Consider the following 25,498-nt stretch of genomic DNA (forward strand, 5'->3'; position numbering starts at 1 on the left):
CATTAGCATGCATTGCATCAGAGAGGTGCAATTACAAGAAATTGTAATGAGTGGTTGCCATGATGCAAATCGTGGATTACGTGACAAAAGGTGACATTTTCCCTAGTATACCAGAGTACTCGAAGGACCGTCAATGACGTCAGTCAGCAGTTATCTACAATACACTGTAGATCAGTGGTTCTCAAACGTTTTCAGGTGAAGGACCCCCAAAATTATACATATTTGGCTGCGGAACCTCATCTCATATTTTGTGACAGTGACCTCCAGAAGCAAAGATTTGTTCACTTTAAATATATATATATTCAAAGATTTGCAAAAGATTTGCACACATTTTCACGATTTCACGGTTTTAAAGGAATCAATATCATGACATAGCTTTGTATTAATTGTTTTACATTAATGTTATATACTATCAATATCATTTGCAGGGCCCACTTGCAATTTCCTCATGGCCTACAGGTTGAGAAAAAACAAGGCGGCCGAGTAGACGCTCAGCTAAATAAATAGGGTTTATGTTGGTTAACTCCAAGAATGTACTTTTAACCAAATGGACCCTCAAGGCCGGCTATCAGTGTAGGCATATGACAAAGACCTCTTCAAGACATAGCCAGCTATGACAATGTAACATTTGTGCTAGTCCTAGAGTATCTGATGGCCTCAAGTGGTCTTATGACATCTTATGCTGGTATGTAGACTGTCCCCACTGGTGTTCCCAAACAAACACTGAACTGCATGCACTCTGGCCCACTTAGGAGGAATGAGGGGATATGAGAGAGAGAGAGAGAGAGAGAGAGAGAGAGAGAGAGAGAGAGAGAGAGAGAGAGAGAGAGAGAGAGATTGCTGCAGCTGCTAAATTTGGTCACTCTTAATATCTTCAGGTAATAGAAAGGTTATTCATGATACTTCCAAACATTACAATTTGTAATTTGTAAACAGGTAGGTGGAAGGACAGACAGACAGACAGACAGACAGACAGACAGACAGACAGACAGACAGACAGATATTTTATTATTATTTCATACCGATTCTGAGATTCTGACATCTTCCTTGGGGTCCTTTCTCAAAACACAAATTTGGAAAATGGCATAAGCATTGTTGGGAATATTCCTCAGCCTACTACTCTCTCCTGATAGGACGACCCCTGTTTCTGAACACTATATAGCAATGATTACTATAAATGATCTATTAATACAGTATATATAGGTTCAACCAGCAGCAGCACACAAAGTTACTCAAATCAGCCCACCTTTACCAGCTGCAACAGTAAAGTGAATGAACATTTACTAATTACAATCCAATATTATTATGGGGGGACCAATTTGCACCTGGAATTGATCATCTGCATGTAACAATATATTAGCTATACAACTCTATGCGTTTTTAACCCATCTTAACTTTCAGGAGCAGTTGGTAACTATTGTTACAGCACGCAAATCAGTGCATTAACATAATGTTTGTTTGTTTATGAGAGAGAGAGAGAGAGAGAGAGAGAGAGAGAGAGAGAGGGGCAGGCTTGAGGTGAGGTGCGGAAGTGGTGTGAGAGACAGAGAGACAGAGAGAAAGAGCGAGAGAGGATGCTGATATGAATTCCGCACAGTGAGGACGATCAGCAGTCTATTTCGTTTCACAGTATCTGCTGCCAGTCCGATGATTATTCACCGATGACGATGACTGGTTAAGGTAAGAACATTGTATAGTGTATCTCGCTCGGAGTCGCTCCACTTCACAATAACTTTGCGTTGAACTTTGTATCAATGGTCTCGTATCCGCCATGTCTAGCGAGGATAATGCTGCCACCTGCTGACTTATCCTCCTCCCCAAAGAGAGTCAACTAAATCTTTGAATGTAAATCAGATGTTTCTGTCAATTACCAGACAGGCCTACTACAGTCTAAAAACTATATTGTGGAAGAGGATCATGTTTTGGGGTTATGGGATTAATGCACTATTCCTGTTCTATGCGTCGATGTTGCGTTTCCAGGAACATGTTGCTTCAGCACAGACAGGAGGAAATCGTGTTGACTTCCTCACCAAATTGCGTTACAAATAACAATGACATGTTTGTAAAGTAGTTGTGTTTATTTTTCTACACAGTCAAATCTTCACTCAGTGTTCAGATTAATCAGTTAAAGGTGCTGTAAAGTGTTATTTGTTGATACAAAATACGTCTATTTTATTTAATGTTATTACAAAGTTGCTCTATAATATCCTGATAGTAATAGATTGCTCAGTAAGTCAGGCGTCTCCCTGTCTCTCCAGCCCTTTAATAAACAGAAAAAAACAATTTAAGGTGGGACACCAGTTTCATGGAGAGAGAACAGCATTCATCACATTTTATATTGTTGTAGTTCTTCCATCACTTCCAATTCCACTTGTTCCTGTGTCCTGTAGAGTTCTCTTCTCTCTCTCCTGATTAGATTAAATTGATATCCAAACCCAATTCACACTAATATTAACAAAATAATATCACAGCACCTTTAACAAACCTCCTCTCCAGATGACTGGGATACAACTTATGTATAGATGTAACAACTTGGAAACCATTCTTGAGGTATTCCAAAAAGTCTGAATAATATATAATCCATATGAGTGTGATTTTGTTTAGGTTCCAACATCAGCAGCTATAACGTTCCACAATCCTGTGTGTGTGTGTGTGTGTGTGTGTGTGTGTGTGTGTGTGTGTGTGTGTGTGTGTGTGTTCCACAATCCTGTGTGTGTGTGTGTGTGTGTGTGTGTGTGTGTGTGTGTGTGTGTGTGTGTGTGTGTGTGTGTGTGTGTGTGTGTGTGTGTGTGTGTGTGTGTGTGTGTGTGTGCACACACACACACACACACACACACACACACACACACACACACACACACACACACACTTGGTCATTTGGTCCTTAATCTGTAAACAAACTGGCTGCCCAATAACTGCATCATTGTTTTGATTGGAAGCCTTCCTTGTAATCTCCTTACCTAAAGTAGAGTCCCAAACAAACAAACAAACTGTGAAACTCACCCAGCACGTTTTGACACACGATATACCCTCAGCAGGTGAGTTATATCACACCAGGGTCAAACTGAGCTGTAAGTGGAAAGGCTGAGAGCAACTCGCACACCTGCACCCAGCCAGCCCTGTTCACCAGTAGTGGAAAAAATATTCAAATTTTAGAGTAAAAGTATCAATACTGCAATGTAGAAATACTCTGTTACAAGTAAAAGTCTGGAATTCAAAATTTACTTGAATAAAAGTACAAAAGTATTGGTATCAAAATGCACTAAAGTACCAAAAGTAGAAAGTACTCATTATGCAGAATGTCCCATTTCACGTGACAAGTTTTCAAATGTATAAAATGCATAAAAATCTTTTGAAAATAGCAGATCTACAAGCTCACAATGCGTCGCACAGGTAAGGAGCCTATCTCCTGTTTCTCTAGCGTGGTGTACAAGTACACCCCCTGGACATGACGCTAGTATGTCGCAGGGATTTACCCCAAATCCAACCCTTGGTGTTGAGTGCCAAGAAGGAAGGCATTGGGTTCCAATTTTATAGTCTTCTTTGGTATGACTCGGCCTGTGATTGAAGCCTGACCTCCCAGTCTCAGGGCGAACATAACCACAAGGTAATTGAGCAGATGTCCATTGAGATTTTTACCTGCCTATTGGTGTACCGTGGCCACAAAAAAGTTTTAAAACCACAGCAGTACATTGGGTTGATAGTAATTCAGCCAGTACTTCGATATGGCAGTGAGAATCAACAATTTATTTTGAACATTTGGGACAAAACTCCAACAGAGCAGTTTCATCTGTTTCCAATGTTGCCCTACAGAGTTGAGCTTGCCAGATTTCCACTTCTCTTCTTGTATGCTGTGGTGCCACCTGGCCTATTTCAATAATAGTGAAAATAGACAATTTATTAGAAGCTCATAATGCTTTGCATCGCGTTGTGAGCGTGTCAACCTATTTTCGGCAGAGATTTGGTGTAGAAGGAAAAAAGGAGGGAAAGTATGGACCCCTGCGGGGCCTCGGCCAACGAAGTACAGTATATACATATAGGGTAACTGAAAGCGTTTTCTAAACCGGTGTTGGCTAATTCAGTTCTCCCAAAGGAATGTTCCAAAGAGAGGAGATTAATTCGGTGGAGAACGCTCCTCCAATCCCTCTTAATTGGGATCAAAGGTCGTGGTGATGTATCCCATCGGACAAATGCATGGTTTAAAGACTCACACTCGCACGCTGGGCCCCCTCAGTCACACATCGCTGTGCTGCCCTGGACAGAAAGGTACACACCAACTTGGAGGTTTTGTCCAACTGTAGACTAAGAATTAAGGGACATACAGGCATGGACACTCGCACAGGATTCATTCTGTTTCGTTCGCCTCTGTAGTTGGACGTAATAGTTGAATGTTTTGATTTGGACCTGGACATTACGTACAGTACAGTAAGAGGACAAAAAGATTGGTTTTGAGTTTTGGGTTGAGTTGTCTCAACTTAAAAGTGGTTTAAGTGATATTTTCTGTTATAATAATAAGTGTTAAAATAGCTCTGCATTCTGATACTGATCATTGCTATAATAGTGTAGCAATAGAGTGTTTGTTCAGTAACAGTCTCTCCAGCTCCTTTTCAGGTTAGGATACCAATTTTCAATCAGGAGAAAACTCATACAGGAAACAGATTTAAAAAAAGTTAAATTTAAAGTGATGACAAAAAATGAGCAGGCAAAATTGGAACTGGAACAATATAAAATTCAAGGTGATATATCAGTCCTCTCTCTCTTGATTGGATGAAATTCCTTATGAAACTGGTGTCCCACCTGAAAATGTATTTTCAGTTTACTAAAGAGCTGGAGAGACAGGGAGACCCCTGTTACTGAACTGTAATCATTGCTCTACGATTAATATCAGAATATAACTTCTGTTTTCTTTTTACAAATAACAGGACATTAACTATTTCCCAAAGGGCTTTACTTAATTCCTGCTGATGTTTATTTAACCCCAATTATTGTTTTGCATCATGTTTCATTGGTGCCTTGGGCTTTTACAGTAGCTGTAACATACAGTAATCTCTAGTGATATTCATGTGAATTACGGTCAGCTTCTGTTCCTTTTTTTTTGTATCTTCTCTATAGACGTGTAGTTGGGATTTGCAGTGTCTGTACAAATCTTTGCAATCAGGAACTCAACATACAAACAGATCAACCACAGGCCTTTCAGTTTGAGGAACAAGTAGTAGGTCGAAACCTAATTGAGTTCTCTCTATCTAAAGGATGTCAACCGCAACAGTTAACAGTACAGGACCAGGAACCAGAAGTTCGAAAGTGTCAATGCACCATAAAAAGGTAAGGCACATTACTTTAATTCTCTCTCTTTAATTGAAATGATGTATCTTTTTATATCTCTGTGACAACAGTGTTATACATACGGTAGCACTGTATGATGGAGGCTGTAGAATGGTGGCAGAGAACATGATAAACGGAGAGCCTAGGATTATGGTTGTAAAACGATTAATTCAATTATAACATAATGTATAACATACATACAGTATATAATGATAATGACTCCAGTTGAAATGGTGGCTCATTCAATGAGTACAGGGAACAACATAGATTAGGGACAGGTCGATTTTTGAAGAGGGGTACCCCTGGAGAAAATGTATGTGCCCTGATCTAAAATGGCATGACCCTCCCTTTGACTAAAATAAATAAATCAATGACCCTCCCCAAGTGATACAAAAAAGATGAACCCTCCCCGCCTAGGAGTGTCACGATATATTGTCCCACGATATAGCCTATCATGGTTTTAAAATGTGACGATAGGTATTGTCATGATGTCATACTGTATCGTAATATTTTTTTATTTTATTTTTTTGATAAAAAAAAACACTTTCCTTTTTTTTGCCGATGGAAGTTATAGGAGTTCTTACTGTATGGTGTATGATATGAAATGTAAAGCTTATCATAATCACAGTAATTATTAATCATGTCTTCCATCATATTCAAGGTATTTTGGAGAAACAGACTCCAGTCACTTTCAGTTTAAAGCACTGCAGAGAGGAGGTGTTGTGTGTCAGCTGATGCTCGTTGACGCTCGTTAATCAAAGCAATTATGCCTCTGCACTCTCAAATAGGCCTCCTACATCTAATCTAAGATGGTTTACATGGTATTATACTGTATCTGGTATTATAGATTTTTTTGAGCTGTTGGAAATAACTAGGCTGCACTTGGTTGGTAAAGTCCAGATGACAAGAATATGAGGTTTGTGGAATTTATAGTCATGCAGTGTTATATTATTTTATATTTGTTATATTAGTTTCTATCTGTCCTCTGAAACAATGGGTTTATAGTTAGTGAGAACTTCACTTCTCCCTTAAGCTTGCACAAATGTATTTATTTGTGTGTACAAAGCACTTTGTAATTGTTTTTTAAAGTGCTTTATAAAGTTAGTTTAAACTAAAGATGATGGCCAATGTTGATGATACATGAGAAAAGAACATTAATAATGTATCATATCGATATCATATGCCCAACATCATGTATTGTATCGTGAAATTAGTGTATCTTGACACCCCTAACCCTCCCCATCATCCCCGTCCGATGTTTTGCTTTCCACATTGATTAGAACATTACTGTAGTCAGTCTTGCTAAATGCACAGTGTAGTATCTGGAGTGGTAGCAGAATGGATAGTGTTCTCAACTTAGATGTGGGAAACCCATTGAATCCTGGTCAGATTGAAGAAAGTTGAGTATTTGGTAACCAGTAGTCAGAGCTGGCCCTGAGGAATTTGATGCCCATAGGCAGCATTTTACCTGTTGTCCCCCCCCCCCCATAGCCTATTATTTAATAATAAATAAGGCTATTTCACAAACACAAATAACTAGGACACCGTGTAAATTACAAAAGGCAAATTACAAAACTATACTATACTAAACATTATAATAATATCAAAAAAGAGAGAGAGAGAGAGAGAGAGAGAGAGAGGACCTCTGAAAGTCTTATTAAAGAAATGTAACTTAACGTGCTGTACGGCACGTCATTGCCATTCACGTGGCCGTTGCATGTGCATTTTGCACGCATATTCGCGTCATGTACTTTCTGTACCATGAAATTATAAACCGGTTTCTGCACATAACTATGCAGCACTCCTTAAATTATCTGGAATGTACCCTTCTAACAATACAGGTCGAGTTATTTGCATATTGATTGATCAGGCACAAATATGTATATTTTTCTATTATAAAAAAATTGACTGGGTCGTTCACACTCGCTGTGCGTTGATGGCTTGTTAACGACCGCCATTGATTCTAAATAGAATAGACCAAGGTGTTACTTGATTTGAATCCTTTGTATCCTTTGAAATAGAGAGGGGTCATTGACCACTGTTCTGCTGTACTAAAAAGGTACATAAAAAACGGACTATTTTATCAATTCAAAATTGCATGACCCTCCCTTGGATTCAAAGTAAAATTAGCTGACCCTCCCTTGGACTAAAATTAGAAAGGCATGAGTCATGACCCTCCCCTATTTTCCTCCAGGGACCCCCTTCTGTAAATTTCGACTGGTCCCTTACTTATTTTTTTTATTATAAATCTTTTTATTGAATTTTAACATTCAACCATTAAATAATACAGCTCTCCGTAGATTTCTTTTTTTTAAACAATACATAACCTAAAATAAAACAACATATCACAAGATAAAAATTTAATTACATTAAACAGATACCAAAAACAGATTCTTTGAGAAACTCATACAGATATCTGGGGGGTAGGAGCATTGTGTTTGTGAGACGGATCGAATCCATGCAAGAAGCAATTTGTTTGCACCTCCAACATATGCATGTGACATTGACGCCCTTCCTATATTCGCACGTGACGTCACTGTAGCTAAAAAAAGCTGTAGATAAGAACACCATACACGCTTTCCTTCTCGAGGAATGCTGATAAGCCGTCACATGGAGAATTGACAGTGGTGGTGTTGGGGAGGTGGGGTGGTGCTCAACTACAAAGCACTGAATGATGTCAGCGTCAACACGCCGGAATGACAGCGACTCAGAGATCAAGCAGGGACAACTATATACAGCTTTTATTTGACCACATGAAACCTAGCGTCCATATTCTGTGGCAAACATTCGTTGCGACACATTGGGGGTTGTAGGTTCGGCTATTTCGGCCAGGGGAGACCTTTGTTAGTCCCGTGGGCGAAATTCAGTTTCAGCGTCACGCACCTGATGGCTGCTCAGATGGTTATGATGAGGGCTGAGGGGGTAGTAGTTAGGGGTTAAGTGTTGCTCAGAGCCACTTTCAACATTTACCTGGGGCACAACCCCGGGACCTTCTGCCCCAGACGGCCTCTCTCTTTTTTTTTTTAAAGATATTTTTTGGAGCTTTTATGCCTTTATTTGGACAAGACAGTAGGCTGACAGGAAATGGGGCGAGAGATGGGGGGGGAGACATACAGCAAAGGTCGCCGGGAACGGGAGTCGAACCCGCGACACGCTGTCATGCTGGATTACCAGTTTATGTGGTATGCGCTTGGACCGCCAGGCCAGCGGACGCCCCCAGCGGGCTTCTCTAACGATTCAGCAATGGCCACCCAAACTAAGTAATGTGTATTAGTGGTCAACCACATGAACCCTGGTGTCCCTATTCTTTATTGATATAATAATAATTAATATATAGTTAATAAATATTAACTATGCTCCTCACCGGCAGGTGAGCCAGTAGGATACAACAGAAGTGGCAACACAGAAAGGAATAATTGGGTACAAATAATTCTAAATTAAAAAATGTAAAATGAAATAAAAGTCATACAAACTGGAGGAATCTCACATTGAACCCAAACTCTTCAGACAGAAGATTGAAAGTATCTTGATTTTTGTGATCACAGCCCACCTCAGGTGTCCTGAAAGATGCCATCCAGTTGGGCATTGGTTATGCCGTGGGCAACCTGAGTTCCAAGCCAGACAGAGATGTTCTCATGCAAGACTTTTCTGTGGTGGAGAGTGTCTTCTTACCTAGGTACAGTACCATGTGTAACCTTTTACTTACATTTGATGCGGTGACGCACATTTCTAGCAGTGTTGTGCTATTTTATTGGTGTGGGACACCATTGTATGACTAAGTATAAATAAAGCTTGAGACTTTATAGATGGGCGCATTGTTTCTTTTTAACTGGGTGGTAGTAAACCTACCTACTGTACTTACTTACTTAGCCCATTAAGACCGGGAATGCATCTGTGTGATTTTTATATTTCTTTGGCTATTTTTGAAAAATCGTGATTTTATTTGGAAATCTTTGAATATATATTTTTTAAAGCAAACATTTGTAAAAAAATGTTGTTCCAGGGACTCCCTAAAAGCAAAGATTTGAGTTACAAATGTTCGCTTTAAAAAATATATGTATTCAAAGATTTGCAAAAAAAATCTAAAATAGCAGATCTACAAGTTCATAGTGCGGCACTCGGTGCCGCGCTATGAACTTGTATATCTGCTATTTTTGAATAGCCAAAGAAATCTTAAAATGACACACAGATGCGTTCCCAGTATTAAAGGGTTAAAACCTACAGTTTTTATGCTACACGTTTACTTCTGAGAGGGCATGTTGTGTTGTCTAACCTGTTGTACAGTATATAATAATGGGTTTATTCTCTGACGAACAGCGAGGGGAGTAACCTGACTCCAGCCCATCACTTCCCAGATTTCAGGCTGAAAACCTATGCACCTCTGGCCTTCCGTTACTTCAGGGAGCTGTTTGGAATCAAACCAGATGACTATCTGGTTAGTATGTCAACACACATACTGTACACAAACACACATGCACAGATTTGAAGTGCATGCCCTGCCAAGCCAAAGTGCAGTAACTACGTTTTTGGACACACCGACTTATTTGTGTATAGTCCATGAGCCAGAGCCCCAAAATTGAGCAATGATTATCGAAAGAGTGGGCAAAACCAAACTTATATTAAATTGTTCATAGGGTCAATACGAGTAAATAAATATATGATAACCTTTCCACAGGAGCAGCTTTTTCATGGTTATCACACATTTTGTTATTTTCCCCATACGTACATGACAGGTGAAAAAATGACAAAATTAAAAAAAGAGTTATCATAATGAAACTTCCTGAGTTGATTACTTACATGAAGACAATGATTTATCGTATTACAAGTTTTCTGAAATTGTATATTTAAATATGCAAATTAGGCATTAGGAAAATATGCCCAAATTTGCATAACTTTCCAGAATCAACATTAGAACATTGGACAAAGCCAGAGTCAACATACTTATTTCATTTTGTTAAGATGTTGGAGTCAAAGGTTTTTAACGAGGGAATATTCAATATTTGGCTCAATTTTGGGGCTCTGGCTCATGGACTAAATGCCTAATTTGCATATTTAAATATACAATTTCAGAAAACTTGTAATACGATAAATCATTGTCTTCATGTAAGTAATCAACTCAGGAAGTTTCATTATGATAACTCTTTTTAAAATTTTGTAATTTTTTCACCTGTCATGTACGTATGGGGAAAATAACAAAATGTGTGATAACCATGAAAAAGCTGCTCCTGTGGAAAGGTTATCATATATTTATTTACTCGTATTGACCCTATGAACAATTTAATATAGGTTTGGCTTTGCCCACTCTTTCGATAATGAAATCTTGTCTGGCTCATGGACTAGTATCCCAAAGGTCAAATTACCCTTCGTGATTTTGGGGGATAAACAATTACCTCAAGAACAGATGTACAATTAGTGTAATATCACTTATTTCACTAGTAAGAGACCACACCTTCTGCTCAGGTTAAACAGCATTTATTGAACACATGTACAATGAAATGTATGTGTATTGCTGGGGAGCCCGAGGCGGGGCGAGACTCAGGGTGGGGGTATAGTCTCGGGAGCCAGGCGACCGCCGCAGTTGCTTTGCTCAGGAGCGGTCTGTCTGCTCAGGAGCGGTCTGTCGCCTTCGCTCCGACACTGCCCCGCCCTGGGGCTCCTGGAGGATGGAGAAAAAAAAAAACGAAGTTAGATGAGCAAAATTGGTGAGAAAGGAGGTGGTTGGGGAGTAGGAGGGAATTTGGATTTGCGAGCAGCCAAATCAAACAGGTAGGTGATACAGTCGCAGGTGTATTTATACTGTGGTGATTGCAGCGTGGATTGGCTGAGAGATAAGCAGCGCAGCTGAACTTGGTAAGGTGATTACCTTACCAAGTTGAGCAGAGGTTGAGCAGAGGGAGGTCTCTACTCCTGAACATGCGTTGAATACAACTACAGTACATATGCCGATATCTCATTTGGCTGACCAGTTGAATCATTTTTAAACCCATTTTTCAGTGATTTTTTTTTTTTCGTAGTTACTGCACTTTGGCTTGGCAGGGTATACAGTACATTGCACACACACACACACACACACACACACACACACACACACACACACACACACACACACACACACACACACACACACACACTCCACTTCATGGAGATTTTTTTTGTTTTTGTCACATTCCTAAGACAATAATTTGATGACCGGTGGAAAGATACTAATGTATCCGGTAGGAGACTCAAAGGAGTCTCTTTGAGTCTCCTTCCGGAAATACACCCGGTCATCAAATTATTGGCATGCATCAAAAACAAAAAGATCTCCATGAATTCAAGGCTTCATGGAGTGTGTAATTGATAGAAAATAAGGCATTTTTTAGGTGAACTATTCCTTTAAGAGGACCCCCATTAGCTGTGCCCTAAAGCACAGCTATTCATCCTGGGTGCACTTTACTGTACATACATTTTAAAAACATACATTTCAAAACAAAACAGGAATCAACATAAAAATAAAAACATACATTAAACGTTCCACTGCATACAGTACAAATCCACACATTAGAGAGCATACATTTAACTTAACAAATGGCAAACCTTAGACAAAAGTTACACTGATATACATGTGTATGTGTATATGTATGTGTATGTGTATGTGTATGTGTATGTGTATGTGTATGTGTATGTGTATGTGTATGTGTATGTGTATGTGTATGTGTATGTGTATGTGTATGCGTATGTACAGTATGAGTGAAAACCCACACTGCAGACTCTCTCAACAAAGTCCCCAGCGAAAACAATGCAAATGTCCATATGCTTGGCATCCTAATATGATTTCTTTACTTGCTTTTAAACCACATGGACCCTATAATCGCTATTCATTCGGTGAAAATAGAAGATCTACAAGCTCACAACACATCGCAACATGACGCATTGTGAGCTTGTAGATTGGCTATATTCAGGCAAATAGATTTGGTGTAGAGGGGGAAAAGGAGGTTACCAAGTATAGACCCATGGGAGTCTATACCCATGGGTCAATGAAGTATATAGTGTTTAAGTGGTTAAAAATTGATTGGTACTGTCGTGGAATTCTGGATCAAGCAGCAATCGATATATATACAATATTCTAGGTGGTGGTGATGCTTTATGTACATGATATCATGGTCAGAAGTACATTAACACTCATGTCAGTGGTACGGTAGTTCTGCCTCAAGCACAGGGAAGAGATCATAGTTATACTGTAGCTGCTTGAAGGTCAAATTGAACCATAACAAGATAGGCTGTACCAAAACAATAGCTATTAGGCCTAGTGGAGACATTTAGGCTCTTACAAGCTGTCAAATGTCATAATGTATTATAAGTGATGGTAAAATGTAAAGGTTAGATATAAGCAGCCATATAATGTCTTCCTCAGTACCACTCATACAAAGTGTACCACCTCTGTGTGAATTGCAGTACTCCATCTGTAATGAGCCACTGATTGAGCTCTCCAACCCTGGAGCCAGTAGCTCCTGGTTCTACCTGACCAGCGATGATGAGTTCATTATCAAGACCGTTCAGCCCAAAGAGGCAGAGTTTCTGCAGAAACTGCTTCCTGGCTACTACATGGTGAGTCCCGTCCTAGAATGCAAACTCAGTGCCGGTCTCCATTTACTTACCACGGCTGTTGGGAATTTACATGTCACGTGACAGCACCTGCAGAGCTATGCAAATGCTGTGACCTCTCCAATTTGTCTTCCTGATATGGTTACATCATCGCGGGCGTTTCTTACAATAGGCTCTATGCACAGCAGCCGTATTGGAAATAAATTGGGCCTCTTCTTACTTCCTTCACAGGTGTTACTAATGAAGGCTGTGTTCCATTCTGGTCAAACAGAGTCAGGGTGCTGATATTGTGCATTTTGGCGTGCTGAGAGTGTACAAATGGAACCAGAGAGTGTACCAGAGAGTGTACAATTGGTTCCATTTGTACACTCTCAGATTTATGGGGATCCTTGAAATTAAAAAGTTTGACAACCACTGTGCTACACAAAATGGATCAGAGCCTTCATTAGTATCACTGGTAACACCAATGATACTAAGGAAGTAAGGAAGAGGCCCAATTTCCTTCCAATATGGCTGCTGTGCATAGAGCCTATTACAGTTTACAATTTAGGTTTTTAGCAGACAATCTTATCCAGAGCAACTTATAAGTGCGAGATCGGAATAGGCAGATTAAGAAGCATCATAATATCTAAATGACATTCTTAACATTTATGGTCAATAAAAACTAATTTAAGCAACCAAAACATGTGAACATTTGACCAAGATACATCTGCAATAGTAAGCTAGCATCTATCGAGAAAAAAAAAGAAGCATGGGGGTGAATCTCAAACGGTGAAAAATTGAGTCTGCAGTTCTGTCAGCCATGAGTCTGCAATTCAGACCAAGTATAGACCCCTGGGAGATCTCGGTCAATGATGTATATAAAATGTTTAACATTTTCTGTTAGAATTGAGTTTTGAAATAGAATCTTTCAGGTTATTTCTCTCTGCATGTTCTTTTAAGAGTCTGAATCAGAATACTGAATTTGTTATTACTTTATTTGTTTCTTTGGGAGGGACAGAACATATTCATGAACACGGCAGACAAAACTACATACAGTAGAGGTGAGGATGCAATGTAAATACGTCAGAGTTAGCAATAATGCAAACTTTCATCCGTAGTCCCTAAAAATAAAATGAGATATTACAGAAAGAAACAGATACATGTTCCTGCCATGTAACATCACACATCAAGCAAGAAGCCATACCAATACAACAATAAAAATGCATAATTAATTCTGTCCCTCACCGACAATAGCCGATCTACAATCTCATAAGGACGTGATGTGAGCTTGTATTGCTAGGCTAAGTAACAGATACGTTGAGAACAGAGCAGAGCAGTTATAGGGAGCGGTCCTTTCAAAGGAGTCTTCGTCCCCCAGGAGGAGATAAGGACAGTTTCACATTCCAACGTCAATGCATGGTTGTCAAATAACAAAACAACAATGTACTTGAGGTGTGTACTCAAAAAAATAAAATAGAAATAATGCAGATTACCTCAGTCTGTTGTGCAAGTAAGAGACATCACTTAGCAGCAGATATCAAGGATGCATTAAATCTGTGGGAATTAATTATTATTCACAGTCATATACAGTATACTGTATAGAGTGTCAATGTGATGGCCTGTATAATATTTTTGATATTATAATATTTAGGCCATAGTTTTGAGCAAGATATCACTCTATACGATCTCTATACGTCTCACAATCTCAATGCTGATACCTGTATTTTTTGCACCTACAGAAAAATGTGGCCATGCCCCCTAATACCCATATATGTGTGTCTCAAATAATTGCTGAAGCCATTGAAAGTATATAAACAAAGCTGAAGCAAATTATGTTTTTTGTTTGTTTCTTTGTTTCTCATGTCTGAGACATCTCTTGACCCACGTACTGTACATTGTGATCATTCTGTCAGAACTTGAATCAGAACCCACGGACGCTGCTCCCCAAGTTCTACGGCCTGTACTGCATCCAGTGTGGTGGAGTGAACATCCGGATTGTGGTCATGAACAATGTGCTGCCGCGCGCCATGAAGATGCACTACAAGTACGACCTGAAGGGGTCCACCTACAAGCGGCGTGCCTCCCGCAAGGAGCGCTCCAAGACCTCGCCCACGTTCAAAGACCTGGACTTCCAGGAGATGCACGAGGGTCTGCACTTTGACCCTGACACCTACAACGCCCTGATGAAAACCCTACAGAGAGACTGTCGAGTGAGTTCCAAACATTAACATAAACACTGTCATAAATACTATATGCTTCCAGTTGCTAGTTTAAAGTCTTCTTTCAATCACCATGATATGCATTTTGGTAAAATATGGTCCCATGTATTTTAAAATTGATGATAAAGTAGGGCATGCTGTAGGAGGGGCGTGGCTACCTTGATTTGATTGACAAGCTACACAACCAATAGCATTCATTCCCCACCCCCGCTCTGGTCCCAACCAATAGCATTCATTTCCGTGTGCATAGGATATATGACGCGATATAGAAAGATGGCGCATTTGAAATTGCTTAAAAATAGGCTTCATTTGCGTTCTGTAGAGTCTATGGGCGTAACGCTGTCCATTCTTTTTTTACAGTCTATGGTTCCAAACTATACATCATTTGATGACATTTTCTGTTAGATTATGGCTTTGGAATTACAGGAGGATTTATCTGCTGTACAGTATGTGTTTATATAAACATATGTATTGATATACTTGTCACACTGTGCAAGCATATGCATTAGAGCTTAGCTTAAAAGCTTAGTATAAGAAACAACTAAGTGCATCTAGTACATTGCACAATTGCTGTACTAAATGACTATTTTACAGATACCATGGCATTATCCTTTTGGAATTCAGTTTCTAATCCTGATCTATATCCCTAAAATGACATATTTGTGGACATGTGTGTGAATTCAATAATAACATCCGCATTTAAGCACTTGAACGCTAGCACCTCTATTCTGGGGGCGAATATTCCGCGAAAATATCCTCTCCACAATCTCACAACGTGTTGTTGTGTGTATGCATGTTGTGAGATTGTAGATCGGCTATTTTCTACGAAGAGATTTGGCGTAGAGGGAAAAACCATAGGGGACCAAGGACAGACCCCTGGGAGACCCTGGTCCTCTGAAGTGTAGGTTTAAGGTTAAAGCTTTCATTTGACTCGGCTTGAACTGGTGAACCGTGCACGCCTGGCCTGCGCCTTCACTGTTACGTAAGCACGACACCTTTCGTCTGACCATGAACAATTGCCCTCTATCCCCGTCTCCTTCTAAGCCCTTAAGAATGACCTCATTAGTCCTGCCTGTTGTTTGATTAGTGGGAAAGGACTGCGAAAGGCCTCCTCATCCAGGATTACCACCAGCAGAACAAAGCACCTGACTCATATTACTGACTTTAACAACTGGACAGCGCAGAACACATAGCCAGGCTGGGCGAACAGTGTGCTGTCTTAGGGTGTGATGTAAGCCAGTCAGTGTATTAGGTAACATACATGAGGAGAATGCAGTGTCCTGTATTCTGAATTTTACTTTAGTGAAATGAAGTATTGTCATTAAAATATACTTTCAGTGCAAGTTTCAAGTAAAAGTACTCAAATTCTTCAAAATTTGTCAAACTTTTGTTGAAAATTGCAGATTGTAGATCGACTATTTTCCAATAGCCGCAGTATATTTCCTCTGAGATGTAGTGGAGTAGACGTTTAAAGTATTAAAAAATGTAAACACTGTAGGTACAACATTGTACCTACAGTACAGTATGTAAGTAAGTACAGTACTTTCCATTGGCCTGGGTGTGATGTAAGCCAGTAAATGTATTGGGTAACATGGGGGAATTTAAAGCTTTAGGCTTTGTTTACAAAGAGTCCTTAACATTCACATAGTCAGACTCAAGTTGACAGTGCACTGTTATGTATGCTTAGTCTCCAAATCCAGGTTTAGTCCTTAACCGTGACTTTCCTGCATGTCTACCAAAAGTTGAAGGGTCAGTTGGGGAATTGTTCAAGAAATTACCTAAGAATTCACGTACGCTCAGCCATTTTATTTTCTGAGGGCAGAGACATACTGCAGAGACATACACAAAAATTAAATCTATGATAAATACATTCATATAATGTTGCTCGAAGTGCCTTGAACATCCAACATAAAACAAAATAACACATATCTCAGTACTACAGTACCAACAAAGTACATGCATAGTGTACATAGTACCCTATTACTGTAATGATGCACATTGCAGAAGGAAACAAGGGCCTGACAGGAGAAGCAACTAGGTATTGTAATAATGTTATGTTGCTTCATGGCTATAGACGGTTTCAACATTCTGCTGTTACTAAAGCCTTGTGAGCATCCTGTCAGCTGTTCACACGCAGCCATTACTTTTTTGATTAATCGAATAAATCGATTAGTTCGATTAACTGTTGCACCACTAGATAGCTGTTTCTCGGTTTGCTGGGTAATGTTTACGTAATTTCCCAGGGCAAAGGTTACCGACCAGGATGGTTCACAAAGGTTATTGTTCACAGTCTGAAACCATGATGGATTATTTATGTCTGGCAGGTCCTGGAGAGCTTCAAGATCATGGACTACAGTCTGCTGCTGGGCGTCCATGTCCTGGACCAGAAGGCGCTGGGCAGAGGAGCCCGAGGAGACAGTAAGAGGGGACAGAAGGTCCTCTATTCCACTGCCCTGGAGTCCATCCAGGGGAACGTGAAAGGCCCCGAACCAGTAGCTGATGATGACACGTGAGGAAACTATATATACTAAGCATAAGCAAGTGGTTCTCAAACGTTTTAATTGCAACGGCCCCCACATTGACCCGCCGACCCAACCCGCCGAACTCAACCCACGAGTTCGGGGCAGGAGGGGTTGACCCACCTGGCCGAAACCAGCGCTAATTGCGTCTGAAGCTTGCCTGAACCACCCCGACCTGCAAGTTGTGGGTCGACCCGTACATCACTATCGCATGCCCTAGGTCCCTCCAGGGACAAGGGGTCCTTGAGGGGGCTCCAGGGGGTCCCCAGCAAAATCTGTTTAACTACTTTAATCATATATACATCGGCTATTTGAAAATAGCCGATCTACTAACTAGCCGAAGATGTGGAATATTTTTGTCATTTTTTAATAACAGAAATCATGTATGGGGGTCCCTGGCACAAAATGTTTTCAGATGCGGGTCCGCGGCCAAATACATATTAATAGCTGCAATCCATACCTTTTTTGTATGAATAAAACGTTATTTTATATCAATCTGTATGATGGAGTAGCCTATGTTCATACAATATACAGTAACTAACACATCTGTAGTGGTTGGAGGTGGTCTTCCTACTTATTCGTATTTAGACCGTGTGGTGGAGTAGGACACCTACTGGTTGATCAGAATATCTCCCCTGCCCAAACAGGCATTCCATAGAGCAGTTGTTTCCCAAAGAGTGGGTCGGGACCCATTTGTGGGTCGCAGGTACATTTTTATGGTTCGCAAGTAAATATCCCCTTTATTTATCTAATTTCCCATGTTTTGTTTTTAATTATTTCAAAAGATTAAAAAATATATAAATTTTTCATGAATAAAAAACAAATGCAGACATTTTTCTAAATATTTTCATAAATAAATACCATCTAAGAAATTCCATAAATTGGAAAACAAATGTTTAAGAAGTAGTGAAAATAGCAGATCTGCGAGCTCACAAAGCAGCGCAAAGTAGCGCGAAGCGACACGTTGTGTGCTTGTAGATCTGCTATTTTCACTAGTTTGGGTCCCGCGCAAACATCCGATTTCTCTTTTGGGTCTTCAGCTTAAAAGTTTGCGAACCACTGCCATAGAATGCTCAGCAGTATACATGTTGGTGCTCACATGGGAGAGCTGTGTTCGAGTCCCGCGCAGGACATAAATCTAAAGGATTGCTGCTTTTTTTGGTTCATTTAAAGCTCTTATCTTTGACACTATTTCTCACCCTTTTCAGGATGGGTGGAATCCCTGCCAAACACAAGGATGAGAAGCTGCTCATCTTTTTAGGAATCATCGACATACTTCAGTCGTACAGGTGAGGCGTTTACAACGTGTCATCTATTAGTTAACACTGTAAAATCCTGAGTGTTCATTTTAAAGCCATACTGTGTAATCTGTCCCTGGTATATTTGTAATTGTTTTAAAGGCTTAAGCCACAGTGGAGTCACTCAGTGTCACGCTCGCACCAATGACGCTTTCAGTGTGTCAGGGCAGTAAGGCTAATGTTGTTGCTCTCGGGCCGCATACCTTGTATCTCCATATCTAAACTTTTAGTTTTTTTTGTAAATTAATGCCCTACTTCATCATACAAGAGTGTCGCACACAAGTAGTGAAAATAGCAGATCGACAAGCTCACAACGCGTTGCATCTCGACACGAATAGATCGGCTGTTTTAACTATTTTTTTTTTTTTTAAATACATACATAATAACAAGGAACGGCTTTGGATATACAAGGTTTCCACGCAACAGCAACGATGTGATAAATGAATGGCCGTTAGCCGTTGCCCTCGGTAACCAGCCGAGGACCGGCTTCATGCAAAAACGAACGCCCAGGTGACGCACGTCAGTAGAAGGACCAGTGCGCAATGCATTCTTTGTGATGACAGTGTCATGTAATGTTTCCTCAGATTAATCAAGAAAATGGAACATTCTTGGAAAGCTCTTGTCTACGATGGGGTATGTACCTCTATGTGTGTGTGTGTGTGTGTGTGTGTGTGTGTGTGTGTGTGTGTGTGTGTGTGTGTGTGTGTGTGTGTGTGTGTGTGTGTGTGCGTGTGCAGTCATGTGCGTGTTTGCAAGTTGAGTTGGTCTTCAATAGTGTGGTACATCAGTGCGCATGTCTGCGTGCAGCCGTGCACATGCTAGTGTGTGCATTCTGTGCATTTTGTTGTGTTTTACATCTGGCAGTGTGCCTGTCTGTGTTATACGTTGAAGATGTAACAGAAACTTGAAACTTGTGTGCACGTGATAGTGTGCATTCTGAGCATTTTGTCTGATGTCTTTCAGGATACAGTGTCGGTTCACAGGCCTAATTTCTATGCAGACCGATTTCTAAAATTCATGGGCTCCACAGTCTTCAAAAAGATTCACCGTAAGTTGTTGATTAACATGCCTGTATATCTCAAATGTTTGACTCGCCTCTGCTTTCCAGAATACAAATTAACCACTTGAACCATAGGGTCCCTATTCTGTGGTGAACATTCTGCAAAAATAAAGATATGCAGATATTTAGCATAGAGGGGGAAAAGTAAGGGGCCTACAGGGCCTTTTCATTTGCACCACCCCCCCCCTCTCTCTCTCCTAGCTCTTAGAGGAACGTCTTCTAAGAGGAAGAGGAATTCCCTCCATGCAGCAAAGTCAGCCTCTCAGGAGTTCCTGTCACCCCTCAAGGAGGAGCTGAAAGAGGAGAAGAAGACACAGAGTATGGACCATCTGGATGGACCGTGTAAGCATGTCTTCATTGTGCCATATACTGCTCCTAGTGGCAAACAAAGGGAATCACAGTAAGAAACATGTTTACCTGTACATAGAAACAGGACAAGACATAAAAACAAGTCCCATTTTGGGCGGGAACCCCTATTTATAAGTAACTATACCTTTCAGGACGGGAACCCCTTTTGAGGTTCTTGTTGCTATATACAGTATATAGCAACATACATTTGTTGTAATTTTTGAATAGTTTTTCAGAAAACTTTAGGTCAGGATTTAGAAGGAGTTTTTAGAATCGGCCTCGGTTCTAAATGGGCTAATAACAGCATGGCTTACCTATACAATCTTAAGCTATGGACAGCAATTTGCTAGGTGTGCAGTTTGTGAACGAAGCGTTAGCTTCACACATAGGCACGCCACACTGAAATGTCATTGTAAATTCTTAACCACTAAACCCCAACTTTCGCCGATAATAGTAGAAAGACAAGCTCACAAGCTTTCTGAGTTTATATTTTAAGTGTTTTCTTTTAATGGTTGCCATACATTCATTCATTCAGGTTGTATTTTATTCAACAGTTTTTAGCTCTTCTAAACATCCAGACCTAGTCCCAAGATCCCCTGGTGTCAACCACGCTGCTGCTGTTGATCCCAACAAGAAGGACCTGTGTGATCCTGAAAGCAGGTAAATGGATGCTGTTAAAAACAAAACCTTGTATCCCCAAACAATCCTAGGCATAGCTTACCCATCCTCTCTGTCTGTCTGTCTGTCTGTCTGTCTGTCTGTCTGTCTCTCTCTTTCCTCCCCCTCATTGCTTCTCAATTGGTCTCCCTCTCTCAGCCCAGAAATGTGCAACTATATACTGTGCATATTGTTTTATTTTACCATGACTTTTCCATTAGGCTCCATTGGCCAGAATGCCATTAAACATGCACAATTACAAAGAAATAAAACCACAAGTATAATACACATGTATCATCAGCAGCACATATAGCAATGTTCTGCTAATGATACTGTTGCCATAATGAATCTTTGCTCCATGCTCCAAGAGATTAGGGTTTTTATGGTGTGGTGCCTAAGTAGTGAACCGTCTAGAAGAGCTTTTGTGTGTCTGTATGGGGCTAATCTTGCGAACCACTGGACGGATCAGCAACACCCTTGTACACCCTTTGTACACCCTAGCCTTATAGGCCAAGGAAGTAAATCCCAGAATATTTTTCACATATTTGAACATTGTTTTTGTGTGATCTCTCTGATCATTCTTACCCAAATATGGAGTTCAATACATTGACGTCAGCAATATGACATCATGAAGTACAATATGATATCTTATTTCTCTCCTTAGAAGAACAGGAGCAGGCTGTCGCGCAAAAGAGGCCGTTTAGCTATCTCTGATAACACAAGACTGCTCTCTTTAGGTCTTTGGCTCTAGATACAGATCAGCTGTATAGTTCCTTCACATTATCGACATAACACACAACTCAAGACTATGTTTGAGGCTCGCTTGGTCCAGGGCTCCATCCTGAAGAAGGTCCTGGAGGCTCTGAATGGCCTGATCACAGAGGCGTGTTGGGATGTCAACTCGTCCGGCATCTCCCTCCAGAGCATGGACTCGTCTCACGTCGCTCTCGTCCTGCTGACGCTCAGGAGCGATGGCTTCGACTCGTACCGCTGCGACAGGGACCTCGCCGTCGGCGTCAACCTCGGCAGCATGGCCAAAATCTTGAAGTGCGCAGGGAATGACGACATCATCACCCTCAGAGCGGAGGACAGCCCGGACACGCTCGCCCTCGTGTTCGAGACCCTCAACCAGGAGAAAGTCTCCGATTATGAGATGATACTGATGGACCTGGAAGTGGACCAGCTGGGAATTCCAGAGCAGGAATACAGCTGTGTGGTGAAGATGCCCTCGGGGGAGTTTGCCCGTATCTGCCGTGACCTGTCCCAGATCGGCGAAGCCGTCATGATCTCCTGTGCCAAGGACGGAGTCAGGTTCTCCGCCACCGGAGAGGTGGGCACCGGAAACATCAAGCTGTCCCCGACCAGTAATGTGGACAAGGAGGAAGAAGCCGTGACCATTGAGATGAAAGAGCCCGTCCAGCTTATCTTTGCTCTGAACTACCTGAACCTGTTCACAAAGGCCACGCCTCTGTCCAAGACGGTCATCCTCAGCATGTCTGCAGATGTCCCCCTAGTGGTGGAATACAAGATAGCTGACAAGGGCCACGTCAAATACTACCTGGCACCCAAGATCAACGAAGAGGCGTTTTAAATGTGGTTGCGCTGTTTCTTAGCGTCAGGTCCGGGGACTGTTCTGTATTTGCATTTCGTTCAATTTTTACGCTCTTGAGTTAAATTAACACTGAGGATTTTACAGTGTAGATTGGGGTCCCAGAGATTACAAACAATGTAGTCTGTGGCCTAATGCAGTGTTTTCCAAACAATCTGTTGTGGGTCACGGACCCATTTTCATGGCTCGCGGGTAAAATAATATAAAAACATTTTAATGATCATTTCAAACAATATTCAAAAATATAAATAAAATCTTTGAAATAAAAAAGACTTATAAAAAAATTCCATGAATTAAAAAAATATAAACTAAGAAATTGTGAAAATTAAGTAAAAGTTAAATCAATAATGAACCTGTCTTTCCTATGTCAAAGTGACGACCGACGAGCCTCCAGTGCCACCGTGGCATTAGATGACACCACTGCTTCCCTCTCCAAAAGCCCATCAGATTCTGAACTTGATGTCTACTTGGTAAGAAGTGTGCTTTGAGGTTAGCATGACTTTTAAAGCCAGATCTTCTCTCGGATCAGTGGCAAGAAACAATAATCTCTCTCTTTCTCTCTTTCTCTCTGTCGCTAGTGAGGAAAGATGACCCCATCTATACCTCCTCCAGCCAACTGTGCCTGTGCAAGATAATGATCCTTGACTTGACTGTCCAACCATCGCCATTGCAAGAAATGCCCGAAAACAGATACATGATGAAGCACTATTCTATTAACCATAGGGCAGTCATTTTCTCTCACATTCTCATACTCCCCTGTATGACAAGTGGTATGTCACAGTACCAGCCTATGTCATTCTAATAGGCTCTGGAGAACTGTGGTCACAGGTTTTTCGAAAGGTGGCACACCCCGTTTCCTGTTCCGGTTCATTTCTCATAGCCTTGTTTGATTGGCTCAGCAGCAGATTTCAACCAGAAACACATTTGAAGTTGTGATACGTGTTTCCCGTTCAGATCTGCTGCAAAGCCAACGGGCATGCCACCTTCTGGAAACCCAGGACAAAGACAAACTGCAGAGAAAGGAAAGCTGCACTATCTGTATCCGTGTAACGTGGGTGCCTACCCCTTTAGGAGACCAGAAGAAGGTTGTGAGTCTATTAATTCCAGCGGACAAGTAAATGGGGTTGTGAAATGAGGGGATGGGGGGCGGGGAGAGGCAGCCATGCCCACACAGGAGACCATTGTTGTGTACCATTTCGTACCTAGCGGCGAAACATGGGATGGTGTATCTTCCTAAATTAAGGATCTCTGCGCAGGACTACAGTTATGCACAGAGCCTATATTCCGGCAAGATCCAATCACTGTGTACTTCAGGAAATGTGTGACAGGCAACAGTGTAATTTCATTGAGGAAATCCCACACAAAATGGATGGAGTCTCTGGCTTTGTGTATGGTTTAAAAAAATGTATATGCCATTGTATTAATAATGTACATGACACTATGGAGTAGCTTAATCTCCTTCTACTCTCACCTTTGCTGCTAATTTAAGAACAGTGCGAGTGCTCAGGAAAACATTTACTGTAGCTTCTTTGCTTTGATTTGACAGAGCTCTATTTTCAAGTGTCTTTCTGATTATCTGTGCAGTGCCACGTCAGTGGGAATCTCTCAGCGGCAGGATCCCTGAAAGATGAAATGCATTTTTATGATTAGATAGATACGTGGTTGATGCTTTCAAATCATATACTACTAGAGAGAGATACATATCAGATGATGACCTCTCTGGTTTCGCTTAATGAGAGAGTGGGTGTTATATCGCCGCATTGTGCATGTAGGCTATTGTGTTTAAATGCTTAGTGTCATGCAGTTGTGATAATTATTGGTCTTAATGTACACTCTGTCCTACGACGGTGCCGTGCGCCGAAAATAGCCATTCTACAAGCTCACAACGGGCAGTGAGCTGGCAAGTATATTCCCAACATGAAACATACTGTACCATGTAGCTAACATCTCATATTCAGAACATGCAAGTAACCAATACATTATGTCAGTGGTTCTCAAACTTCTAAATTTCAAGGACCCCCATAACTCAGAGAGTGTACACTTTGAGACCCACTGCCATATGTCAAACTTCTGATGTGAAAATGCATCTTACCTATCATTTTTATGTCCAAACTATACTATGGCATTTTTTATGAAAGGGTCTCCAGCCTGAAAGTAAACAAACAGACAAGCGGTTGGAATCAAACTAGTGCCATACTCTAGTCTAGATGGATCTATTACATCAGTTTTCTTGCCTTTTTGGTGTGTTTTTACACTTTCTTGGTGAAAATGAGCTCTGATGTGTTGTATTGTAAAACAGGGAGACAAAATGATCAGTTAAGTGTAAAACAAGAGGATGAAGTGATTAAAATGGTATGTATATAAAGTGTCTTCCACTTTTGCCTTAAGTTCACCTTGTGAAATATATCATTTCAAAATCAATGTATACTGTATTATAAAAAAAATGTTTGTCAAATAAACAATTATTTTTAGTTACTTGACTATTTTTGTACATATAATCTCCAGCTTAATGTTGGCACTATTGAGTAAAAGATTAAGTTGTATTGGCTAACAAAAAAAAAAGCAAATGAACTGACAGAAAGGTACGAAGAGAATGTCAGAACCCACCAGAATTTGGAGTGGGCCTCTTCGCAGCCGTCTTGGTCTTTGTGCGTCCATCTGATGTTGATCCACTCAGCACTCGCATAAATGTACAGGCGCGCGCGCGCACACACACACACACACACACACACACACACACACACACACACACACACACACACACACACACACACACACACACACACACACACACACACACACACACGTGCCAACCCTTCTGTTCTCACCAGGAGACTCCTGTTATTCCATTTCTCCTGTTCTTATCCTGTTTTGGGGGATTCCACCCTTTTTGTGTGGCC

The 25,498-nt window shown here is 40.8% G+C and overlaps 2 protein-coding genes across 4 annotated transcripts; both read left to right on the forward strand.

Annotated features, from left to right (window-relative positions):
- Nucleotides 1-1,558: 1,558 nt before the first annotated feature.
- On the forward strand, nt 1,559-25,069 carry pip5k1ba (phosphatidylinositol-4-phosphate 5-kinase, type I, beta a). 3 transcript variants are annotated; one of them, XM_080419529.1, is made up of 14 exons: nt 1,559-1,680; nt 5,250-5,322; nt 8,868-8,998; nt 9,640-9,757; nt 12,757-12,909; nt 14,802-15,098; nt 17,432-17,616; nt 18,835-18,915; nt 19,509-19,557; nt 19,888-19,972; nt 20,186-20,326; nt 20,887-20,992; nt 22,972-23,087; nt 23,177-25,069. In XM_080419529.1, exons 2-13 carry the CDS (start codon nt 5,251-5,253, stop codon nt 23,084-23,086), a joined length of 1,533 nt encoding a protein of 510 aa, XP_080275655.1. In that variant the 5' UTR covers nt 1,559-1,680; nt 5,250; the 3' UTR covers nt 23,087; nt 23,177-25,069. The 3 variants fall into 3 exon arrangements, with proteins under 3 accessions (XP_080275655.1, XP_080275657.1, XP_080275656.1); XM_080419531.1 differs by having other exon boundaries at nt 22,972-23,068; XM_080419530.1 differs by having other exon boundaries at nt 1,567-1,680; nt 5,113-5,322.
- LOC308078403 (proliferating cell nuclear antigen-like) lies at nt 21,068-22,824 on the forward strand. The gene is made up of 2 exons (XM_080419556.1): nt 21,068-22,608; nt 22,660-22,824. Exon 1 carries the CDS (start codon nt 21,798-21,800, stop codon nt 22,578-22,580), a length of 783 nt encoding a protein of 260 aa, XP_080275682.1. The 5' UTR covers nt 21,068-21,797; the 3' UTR covers nt 22,581-22,608; nt 22,660-22,824.
- Nucleotides 25,070-25,498: the final 429 nt, after the last annotated feature.

The sequence above is a fragment of the Gymnoscopelus braueri genome (genome assembly GCF_963280865.1).
Source record: "Gymnoscopelus braueri genome assembly, chromosome: 22".
NCBI lineage: Eukaryota > Metazoa > Chordata > Actinopteri > Myctophiformes > Myctophidae > Gymnoscopelus > Gymnoscopelus braueri.